The sequence below is a fragment of the Microtus ochrogaster genome, linkage group LG1 (assembly GCF_000317375.1).
Source record: "Microtus ochrogaster isolate Prairie Vole_2 linkage group LG1, MicOch1.0, whole genome shotgun sequence".
Classification (NCBI taxonomy): Eukaryota; Metazoa; Chordata; class Mammalia; order Rodentia; family Cricetidae; genus Microtus; species Microtus ochrogaster.
This window is the reverse complement of record NC_022027.1, coordinates 54,432,301-54,444,149: the sequence shown is the minus strand read 5'-3', so window position 1 is coordinate 54,444,149 and position 11,849 is coordinate 54,432,301. Positions and strand designations below refer to the sequence as shown.

The 11,849-nt window shown below is 39.8% G+C and overlaps 1 protein-coding gene across 1 annotated transcript; it reads right to left on the bottom strand.

Annotated features, from left to right (window-relative positions):
* Positions 1-393: 393 nt before the first annotated feature.
* Positions 394-7,370, bottom strand: Spp1 (secreted phosphoprotein 1). The gene is made up of 7 exons (XM_005359590.3): positions 7,285-7,370; positions 6,170-6,237; positions 6,038-6,076; positions 4,017-4,097; positions 3,452-3,493; positions 1,913-2,206; positions 394-1,228 (listed from the first exon to the last, which is right to left on the bottom strand). Exons 2-7 carry the CDS (start codon positions 6,221-6,223, stop codon positions 824-826), a joined length of 915 nt encoding a protein of 304 aa, XP_005359647.1. The 5' UTR covers positions 6,224-6,237; positions 7,285-7,370; the 3' UTR covers positions 394-823.
* Between the last annotated feature and the right edge of the window lie 4,479 nt (positions 7,371-11,849).

The following is an 11,849-nucleotide window of genomic DNA, read 5'->3' as shown; positions in this document are numbered from 1 at the left end:
TTAAATTCAGCACAAATTTGTTTTCACCTTATTAAATTGTTTTAATTAAAAATATATATTGCTTCTTACCTACAGAAAGGCAGGAAAGCCACAAATTTACTAAGCAAATTAATAGATAATGATAGAAAGCAGAAAAGTAGACTTGATTACATCCAGGTTTTCATTAGCTTTTACATTAGCTGGTGAATGTTATGATTAGGTAAGAATACTCCGTAAAGAGCCTTGTGGTTCTGCCTGCTAACAACTCTCAGGGAGTAGCCCTTATTCCACTGATCGCTAAAACCCTAAATGGCTTTCACTAAAGAGGGCAAGTTCATTGAAACAGTTACATTTTAGAAACTGCAGAGGAATTGTGAGAAACCAGTAAGAAATAATTGATACCACCAGACCTGCTACATTCAAGATATACGATTTATTCACACCAACAAAAATAATCACAACAAAATATACACTAATTATAAAAACAAAGGATGTGGTGACATAGGCTGGTATAGGTTCTCTTTTAACCATGTAAAGGCATTTTGCTTGTGTCTACATACATTTTATTAAAAGAGTAACAATCATTAAGGTGCAATGGGCATTTGCATTTCCTCTACAGAAAGAACAGAGGCAAAGTGATGAAGCTTTTAGGTTACAAGGATTTTTCATGAAGCAACAAACTAAGCTAAAGACCCCGAATATTATCTATTTTCTTCTCCACATACACAAACCCATTAAACTGAGAAATGAGCAGTTAATATTCTTGCTTAGCCCTTACTAATATTTTTTCCTGTTTTCCTTCTTAACTAAAAGCAAAGTAAAGAACTGTGGTCTTGCCTCTTTTTTAATTGACCTCAGAAGATGAACTCTCTATTTCATGAGAAATGTGAAATTTCAGAGAGTTAGCATCTTCCTTGCTCTTTGAGCCTGGAACTAGCTTGTCTTCGTGACTGTGAAACTCATGGCTCGCATGTGCCTGGCTGGCTCTGGAACTTTCCTTGCTGTCGATCCCATCAGACAGCTCAGTGCTCTCATGACTGGCCTTCAGTTTATCTTCCTGGGATTGCTCATGGCTTTGGGTTTCCACACTTGGTTCATCCAGCTGACTTGATTCATGGCTGGTCTTGCCAGTGCTGTCCTGGTCAGAGGGCACACTCAGACGGTGGACAACAGGGATGACCTTGAGGACATCATCGAACTCCTTGCTCTTTAAGTGTGAGGTGAGATCCTCACCTATTTCATCAGAAAACTGAACCAGAACAAATGGAAGAATTACACAAACAGCCAAGGATAAGAACATTATAATCCTTTATCTCCGACTTTTAGGTTAAACTGCTCTGAATACTTTTAAAATTTGATTGAAGAAGAAAAAACTCTAGCATGTACTTTGTCTGTCACCATCATGTCAGCCATTTCTAGTTGACTAGGCTTATCATTTATGTCTGTGATAAATAAAACCTGTATGGTAGCCCCATCGTCTCATTATCTCTGACTTACATGAAAAAGACATTGAAAGTTAACTTGTAAACTGAATAGTAAATAAGAAGGCTGAGTCTAATTCAGACCCTTTGATTACGCTCATTATAATTGTGATTTTTACAGTTCCTCTCACACACTTGGCTTCCAAATATGACCATTATATTTCACACAAACATCTCTGCAGTAGTTATTGAACTAACATAAATGGTTGTTAAATACTGCTGAGAGACTGCATTTGGAAAGACGGAACTGTGTGATAGACAAAATTACAAAGACTTTAAGCATACTTTAAGCAAGACTTCAAAGTAGGAAAAATGCTCTGTATTCAAAGGTCAAAAAGCAGACCTCAAATAAATGTACCATGCTCAGTGAATAGCGAGTGAATTTGTAGACTCTGGTTTCCTAGAAGTGAGCTCAAGCCATAGCCATTCCATGTGTCTGACAAGGGATTTACCTGGTCACTGGGAATGTGGATCTTCCTAGACTTTGACTGCAGCCCATAAGCCAAACTATCGCCTCGGCCGTCAGGGATTTCTACTGTAGGGACAACAGGAGTGAAAATTTCTGTTTGTGTGGTGGCAGTAACGGACTCATCAGACTCATCCGAATGGTGAGAGTCGTCAGGCTGGTCATCATCATCGGATTCGTCAGAGTCCACAGAGTCCTGGCTGTCTGCATGGTCTCCGTCATCATCGTCGTCATCGTCATCCGTGTGATCCTGGCTTTCATTAGAGTTGCTTGGGAGAGTCTAAATCGAAAACCAAGATGCCTCAGTAAATGAGAGCTCAGGTTTCATGTTGTGCTAGTTTGGTTGAAATATTTTAATTTACTTTCAGGATCTTTGCAATTGCAGTAATTTGAAATTTGCAATTTTATGGTTTTAAGATGAGGAAATGGGCTTCTTTCTTGCTTTTTAGCAAAAGAATAAATGAAATAGCATTCAGAGACACTTCTTTGACTTCTTTTTTTTTTTTTTTTTTTTTTTTTTTTTTTTTTTTTTTTTTTAGACAGGGTTTCTCTGTGGTTTTGGAGCATGTCCTGAACTAGCTCTTGTAGACCAGACTGGTCTCGAACTCACAGAGATCCACCTGCCTCTGCCTCCCAAGTGCTGGGATTAAAGGCGTGCGCCACTACCGCCCGGCTGACTTCTTTGACTTCTTAATGAAATGTTATTTTCTTAGATATTTTCAAGGCAAACTTAACAAGTATGATGTTCATATCGCTGGCATTTTCCATTGTAAATAGTGTACATTATTAATTTACAAAATTCAATGAGGTAATAAGCATAAATAAGGCTAGATTGATTTTTTTATCTGAAATGTAATTCCACAAGATATCAGATCATCTGCACCTTAATATAGAAATTAAAATCCCTCTCTCTCTCTATCTATCTCTATCTGTCTCTCTCTATATATAGTTGCCTCCTTATTATCAAGGATAGTCAAGACATGACTCTGCAAGTCATGGGAATATAAACCATAGCCCAAATCAATGTCGTGAACTAAGGAATAAAGACTATTAAACTACAAGTCTGCAAATATTATGGCTCTTTTAATCTAACTTTCCTGATCAGAGATCATCTGTATATTTTAATTGGATCTTAAGGGAAATTTTATTTATTTGCTCAGCAAATAAGAAAGATCACCGGCCTACCAAATAATCTTTTAATATTAGCAACATAAATGTTTTAAAGTAAAAAATTGTGGCTTTGTTGAACACTGATGATCTGCGTATCAAATATTAGTTAAAACATCTTTAAACCACATTTCATACTTTACAAGAGGCTTAACGTTTCCAGCATCAGGCTTGAGTAGATATTTTCTGTAACACTAAACTTCATTTTGACAAGGAATGAATGCATTTCCTTCCTGAGCAAGCTTTGGAATGGAGATTCACTAGGACACTTGCTAATGGGCTCAAAGTCTGAAGGGAATGGTGCAGCCACTTCCTCCAGGTCTCTTCACAGTGGGTTTCACTGCATGTGAGAACTTACTTCTTGTTTAAGGTCATCCGTTTCTTCAGAGGACACGGTATTCTGAGGAAGGAAGGCCACACATTAGCACACACATTAACTGCCTAATGCAAAGTTATTCTTTTCCATCTAAAGCAGGTCACATTTTTCAGCCTGACTGATGGTTTACAGTGGGACAATCATGTACTGGTCTTCTAGACACCTATTAACCTATAAGCAGGAAGATCCCACTAAGTAGTCTGTATGGCTTGGTTAGTCAGAGTCTATTATTATTGTTTAAGGGTTTTATTTGTTTTGTTGTTGTTGCTTTATCATTTATTTGTTTTATTTTGTGTGTTAAGTGTCTTGCATTATATTAGTGTATATAATGTGCTTGCATTATATTAGTGTACCGTGTGCATGCAGTACCCCAGGAGATCAGAAAAGGGCAGAAAATCCCCTGGAACTAGAGTTAACAGAAGGTTGAGAACTGACATCTGGATCCTAGGAACTGAACCCAGGTCCTCTGCAAGAGCAGCCAGTACACTTAATGGCTGTGCCATTGCTCCAGTCCTATTTTTCAGCTTGAGAAATTGAATAACAGTACCTGTGGGGCTAGGAGATTTTGCTTCTGAGATGGGTCAGGCTCCAGCCAGGTGGCTACAGCATCTGTATGTTTGCTGGAAAGCTATTAAAAAAAAGTGTGCATTTGTCATTATTAAAACATAAACACAGGAATCTGTGTGCCATGAGCTTTCCCCTGAAGGGAAAGTGTGACATATATTCCCACTTCCTTGCAAAACTTCAGAGATCATTTTTATAACTTATTTTTTGTTATTGATTTATTTAATGGCACTCCAAATAGCATTAATCATGGGGCAGGTCTTCTTTCAAAGTGATTTATAAATACTGGTTCAGTCCTTTCAACCCCTTACGAGGTAGACATCAGTATTTCCCTGATAACAGCACAGAAGAAACTCCACCGCAATGTGCTAGGTAGGAAGCAGCGGCAGAGCTGGCGTTCAAGCCCAGGCACACTGACTGTCAGCACTGGCAACGATGTTTGCCTCGTCTACCTTTGCTGGATGAGGTTTTCACTACAATTGATCCCATCATTTTTCTCTCCATAGGACTAAAGAGGAATTCCCTAAGGCAGTATTGTGAGCTTACCCATAGGTAGCTATTTAAATGTACATAAAGATTAAATTAAATGTAGCTAATTTAAACGTAAATTAAGATGAAAAAACAAGACAACTAAATCTCTCCATTGAACTAGCCACAGTATGATTACTCAAAAGGCACTTGAGTCTAGTGGTTAGCAGACAGACATAAATACAATGTTAAAGTCATTGCACAAAAGGTCCATTGTACCAAGCTGCCAATGGTGGAAACAGAATCTGGAGGACGACTATGCTAATTCAGGAAGTAAGTATCCCATGGTCAGCTGTGTTGGCCATACTTGGTCATGTCACAGAATAAGTGACATTTATCACATGACATAAGTTATGTTTATAATGTAAAGAATTGTGCTATGAAGGATATGTAATCAAAATACACAGGCTAAAAAAAAGATTTAATGATCTTAAACAGCTAGTGTTCACCTTCGGGGGGCATATCCTTAAACAGTTTTCCATATTTTCTTTTACTTCCATGTTTCTTAGATCCTAAAAAACTCACTTCAGCTTTTCAACTATATCCTGAATACCATTTGATGAACTATACTGTTATATCTTTTAAAAATGCGTTCACATATTTTTAAATATTTCTTTTATTCTGTTTCTAAAGTACTAATTATTGCCCCCTCTCTCTCATAGTAATGTTAATTTTTCTATTTTGTTAAATTATGACTCAACACCTGTGTTCTCAAGTCTGTCGGAAAACAGAAAGGTCTACCCACCCCATTTATACACCCCATGTACAAATGCCTCCCTGATTGTCTTCGTGAAGTTGCAGTGGCCCCCAGGCAACTCTGCACCGGCCCTTATTCTGTTCATCAGGAACTGAATTCTGTGTGCCTCTTTGTCCAGACTTGGGACAAGGCCCATCTGGGTTTGCCTGGCACATGTTCACCTATTATGGAGGGGCAGTTAACCAAGGCTGTTCATCAAATAATTATAATAAATACAGATGTTGGTTTGGTTTTCATTTTTGTCTAGGAAATGTGGTCTAAAATCTGCTGACAAGTACAGTAGAGTTAAACAGCACAAACAACTTTCTCTTTATGATGGACTTCTTAGCAAGTATAGTGAGCAGTATTGTAAATATTACAGCCATACGAACAGCTCTTGTCAACATCTGAGTGGTGTTCTAAATTCAGCCTCTGGGACTTTCTGCTTCTAGGCAAGCATGCTGACTCAAGGAGAGAAAGAGTCACTCAAGGTCCTAAGATCTGTTTTATATAAGTAGCAATAGCCTGGAACACGCTTTTAGTATATTAAAAATCTAATTAAAAGTGAGGCTGTTCATTAAAAACAGTGCCCTGTTTGGTACTGTCTCCGTCTGTACTTCGTAAGTACTTTGAAACAAACAGGTCTGATTATGAAGATAAATAATAAAATTCTGTTCCTAGCAACCTTTGCAACCCTTGTGTACGTTCTTCAGTTAAATGATCAACCTAAAGGTGCTTACCAGATTCTCCTCGGAGCTGCCAGAATCAGTCACTTTCACCTTTAAGATAGAAAAGTGAAGGGAAAAATACATGAGAGTGTGCCAAAACCCATTAACTTCTAAGAATTTTCTCTGAGATTCGGTTGTACTCACCGGGAAGGAGGAGGCAATGCCAATGAGGCAAAAGCAAATCACTGCAAATCTCATGGCTGTAGTTGGTCCTGCAATATATTTTGTGAGGAATACTCGGTATTTTGACAAGTTCAACATACACATATCTCTTTGCCCTACCACATTGCTACGAGCCACTAATAAATTCTGGAATCTTTTCTGCATCTCTGAGAAAACGTCAGTGTGTAGGCTTTTGAGTCAACGTTTGTGTGCCTTTTCTTTCTCTCAATCTCTCGCCCTTGGCAAGGGTGGTGCAGTTTCCCGGCCTCTGTTTATCCAGACTGTACATCTGGACTCTCAGAGCTTACCCCACCACCATGTGATGTCTCCAGCTCTCCACACCTGAGATCAGTTTCACAGTACTTTGATAATTAAAACAGCGAACTACGGTGGCAGTACTTTTTCCAAGGAGGAAAATCAAAAAATTAAAAATTGTTTTTCCATTTTTCAAATTTGCATTTCAAATGTGACTTTTAACAAGTTAACACCATGCTATAAAGGTAAAAGAAAGATAACTTTGAAATGGAGTAAGATTTTCCATTTGCAATGAAAAACACGGAGAACACTCAACAGCTTTTCTGTGTGTGATAATGAGTCTACATGTTATCTCACAAGGATCTTGGTGAAAGATTTAAAAGCCAGTGCAGAAGCAAGACATTAAGAAAGCTCCCACTCCATGTAGATGAGTTAGTTTATTAAAAATGACAGTATCAATGATTTATATTAATATATAATACCTTTCCTTAATTGCCTCCACAGTCATCCAGCAACTTTAACATGATATAGAAATTCGCTCCAAAGAGACATAGAATTTTACAATGTGTGTGTGTGTGTGTGTGTGTGTGTGTGCGTGTGTGTGATTAGTAGCAATTTTTCTCTGTCCTTTAAAGAACGAATTCAGTTTATTTTTGACTTCTGTGTTCAACTGACTTTGCAGATACCTGGAAGCCTGCAGAGAATCCAACCTGCTTGTTCAGAAAGCCTAGAGCCGTGCAATCTGTAGCTGACGAGTGCTACGGTTAAAGCGTATTCTTTGGACTCACCCACAGAATCCAGCAGGGAGAATGTGCAGCCTCCCTGGCCAGCAGCAAGCTTACCTTGGCTGGCTTCCTCCGAGAATGCAGCTGGCGAGAGACTGCAAAGCTGGGATGCTGATGCCTAGCTCCTCCTGTCCTGCTGCTGACGGCTCAGACCTCCCAGAATTTAAATGCTGCTCCAGACAGTCTCCACCAACCCGGGAGGCGGAGTGATGTGTCATGAAGTTTTTGCCACTGCTCAGCCCACCTGCTCCCACAACTTCCCCCTCTGGTTTTGTGGTTGAAAAAAAAAAAGGAAAAGGAAACACAGAAAACATTACTTATGTACAACGTCGTTAACTCCTCTTTGCATTTATGGGATGCATTTAGAATCCTGGCAGGGCACGTAGCTTCATAAGGAGGGAACAGCTAACCATTCTCACAGTTTTCATTTATAGTTGTTGAATTAGTGGATAAACATCAATGGGAGTGAAAGGAACTGGGGGGCAGTCTCTTTTGACCTAAGTTGCAGGTAGAGGCCACATGGATATGCTTTTGTCTCTGTCGGACTCACTGAAGACTAGGAAACTGCTGTTTCTGTAGGCAGGATTTTTGAGACCACCCCCCCCCCCCGCCAGCCTTGTCTTTGTATTTGATGGCTGAGATCAGCTGGGGTACAGCGGCTCCGGTTTATAATCCCAGCACTCAGGTGGACCATCATGAGTTCGAGGCTAGCCTGGGCTATGTTCTGTGTTCCAGACCAACTTGGGCTACAGAATAAGACCCTCCCACACATAAAAAATAAATAAAATAGAAAACAGCAGTAACAGATCAAATGAAAACAAGACCACAGCTCAGCTTTGACACATCAAATATGCAGGAGCATGCCATTTAGACAAAGCACACAGTGACCCCGAAATTCCACTCGAGCCTGTGAAGTCATGCCCTGGTGAGCCTTCGGAGCCGTGAATCTCTGGTGCACTGTTGGGGCAGCTGGGAGGTGATGGTGCTGATAGTCACGTAAACTGTGTCAGCGTGTAAAACACTAGAGCGTGAGTTACCCCAGACAGAGGCTGCCTAAGCAAGCCTTTACGAGTGAGAGCTGCATGCCTGCTGGGCAGTGAAGCTGCAGGAGCCAGACTGGAGCTTTTAGGCCTCTGTCACCAGTGCCCTGTGTGACCTTGGGCAAGTAGCCTTTCTATAGGAAGCACAGTTAACAGTCCTGGAGGGGCTACCAATCCCCCCTCCCCATTTTAAAGAATGTGTACATTAACTGTTAGTGAAACCTTCTGCAGGGGCGAATGTAATGTCTTTACCCTGGGATGAGGGCGGATGTAAGAGATCTTTAAGCCGAAGACATTAAACAGTCGTCTGGATCATCTCTAAAGACAGAACTGAAGTTTCTGTGTTGTCTTTTTTGAGTTTTATTTTCCAACATATATAAAGTTGGCTACTTAATAAGAAAATCAATTTTTATTATCTATATTAACAAGACTTTACTGAGAAGTTAGAAGCAGATAAAATTATAGACGAAACAGAGCTGCTTTAAATATTTAATATTGTTCTTCAATTTCTTCCTTTCTTCCCTTACCTGAAACAGAGAACACGCTCCTTATTAGATTACGTCTCCATTGTAAGAGGCACACGGTAATTGAGAGTGGAGGTAGATCAAACCATTATTGTATTCGTTGTCAGTCCTACTTGCCAAATATTACTTTTAATATGAATTTAGACTAAGTCATCTTCTACAGGGTTAGAATAAGACGGGCAAAGCTGTTTTGAGCATTTGGGTTATCTCTTGGTGCATATACTCAAAATGAATGAATATTGTTCATTTGAAGGTCGCTAGCTAGCGCATGCTTTATTAAGACGGTACCTGTGACTATAAAATATAAATCACACAGGTTATAAAGTTGTGAAAACAGGCTTCTTATTTCTGCTTTTAAACACTTTTCCCTCCCTGTAAGCACAGCACCCGCATGAGTCTGCTGTGTTTTTGGTGTTGTGAAGGGAAATTCCACAAATCCTAAAGACAACAAGATGTCCACAGAGTTCACTGCAGTTTGTCCTGCGCCCACAGGGATGACTCAACACGAATTAGGGAGGTATAGGAATAGATTTTGCTGGAGCTGCTAACTTCCAGTTGAACCACATGACCTTTCCCAGGACTCTTCCCGTTGTAACGCCCAAGTGCCACACGATGGCGGCATTTCTGGAAAGGTGACACCCTGCAGAGGCTTCAGCGCTTTTCTGAGCGCAGCAGGGGAAAACATCCTCGGAGGCCCACTGTGTACACCCGGCTTCCCAGAACGCCGAGTAAGGAAGTATTTCTCAACAGTGACCCGGTTCACAACCAGGGCCAGGGACCCTGAGAACCAAAGCACCCCTGTTCTGCTCTGTTGATGCCTTCAGCAATCTGCTTCCCTCTTCCTACACTCGAACGCCCCGGGTCCAGCTTTGTGAATTCATGGTTTAAGAATGCCTGTGCCTCTTGCCTTGGGAACTTGAGGCGGTTTGCACTGAGAGCAATTCAGCCAAGCAGGGGAGGACAATGTGCCCTTCTGACTCGAGCAGGCGCGTGCTTTTGCTTTCTGAACTCCAATATGCTGCTGACGTTTTCCCTGAGTGGGATTTTCCAATTGCTAGACTCCACACATTAACCAAATTAAACCCGGGAGTGTTGTCTCTTGTATATCCATATCTCACTCTCAGATAACTTTTGGTTGATAGGACCGAGAGTTTAAAATACCCAAATTCCTTGTAAATCTTGTCAATGGAAATAAAGAAGCTTAGCTGCAAAGAGTGATTGGTGATCTGAAAATGTAAACGCTGTAAGAAGCTAAATAGAAAAAAAAAATCTCAAATTTCTAAATCTGCAAGAATAAAACTTTTTAAAATACAAAAAAGAGAAGGTAAATAGAAGCATATAAAAATATTGTTATTCTCTTGTTTACATGAAAATTCCCACATCACTGGAAAAGTTAGATGCTTAAATGTCACCTAGGTTGGAGGGAAATTTTATTATATTGACTCTTATCTGGAGGTTGCTAATTAGATTCTGCCAGGGATATAGCTTCCTCAGCACTACAGATGTCCCTCCTGTTCCTAGATAGAAGTTCCGGTGTCTCGGAATTGTCTTGACAGCTTGACTGGTCTGACAGAAGCCCAGTCTCTAGACAGGGGACATTATTAATCAGAGGGTAAGATTCTTAGCTTTAGGCATGAAATTAAGATGTTTTAGAAACACCCTTAAGAAATACTACAAATCCTTTTATCCCATTGTTAAATAACATAAACAACAAAATCTGCTTCCTGAAAAGTGGCCTTCTATGGGTAAGCATTAATTTTGAATCGAGACAAAGGAGGAGTTTCACCTTATCTTGAGAAATGTTACAGAGCTTTAAAAAATGCTCACTGAATTGATTATTTTAATTGACAGTTTTTGGTTAGAACACAAACAGGTTTCACTGCGAGATATTCATGCAAACATATCATTTAAGTTTGTTCTTGTTCTTTCTCATTCTCTTGGCCCCTCTTGCTGGTCATCAACAAGTCCTCCCTTTCGGTTTCACAATAAGTAGTGCATATTGCATCACCCTCCCTTCATCTTGTCTCACTGCTTCTTTTAGACCTCTTCCTCTTCCCTCAGGGTTCCCTTTCTACTTTCAGACCCTACACACACACACACACACACACACACACACACACACACACTCACACTCACAGCCTCACAGACACATGCACATACACACTCTCACAAATACATACACAAACACCCTTGAACACACACATATATACACACTCACATACAAATTTAAATCTATAGTTGAGTATGTTTTTTCTTTTAACATAAATGAGCTCTACTCCCATCTATTTTTCTATGACTATCATAATTTCATTTTTTATAACAATAAAATTCCATTGTGTGTATATGACACATTTTCTTTATTCATCCATTGACAGACATAGATTGGTTCCACGTTATGGCCTTTGTGAACAGTACGGCAATGTACTTGGATATGTAAATGTCTCTACAGCATTTTGGAATCCTTATTATATGTGGCTTACATATCTATAAAAACCCCAATGATCCATATATGAGTCTGGTTTATTTTGTTTAAGACAATGATCTCAAGTTGTATGCACTTTACTGCAAATTACATAATTTGATTCTTTATGGGTAAAGCTCCATCCCATACACATATCACATTTTCTTTAACCATTCATCTGTATACAGATATCTAGGCTACGTCCAAAACATCAACACTATGAACAGGGCTGCAATCAATGCAGGGAGTCGGTACCTCTGGGTTTCTTTGACTTGGGCACATAGCTAGAAGTAGCATAGTTCTGTCATATGCTCCTTCTATTTCAGGATTTCTCTGTATAACAGTCATAGCTGTCCAGGAACTTACTCTGTAAACCAGATTGGACTGGAACTCACAGAGATCAGCCTGCCTCTGCTTCCCTATTGCTGAATTAAACATGTCACTGTGACCTGCTAGTTGTTTTCTTTCTTATTTTTTTTAATTGATTTTATTGAGCTACACATTTTTCTGTGCTCCCCTCCTTATCTCTCCCCTCCCCTTCTCCCCTCTCCCATGGTCCCCCTGCTCCCAATTTATTCAGGAGATCTTGTCTTTTTC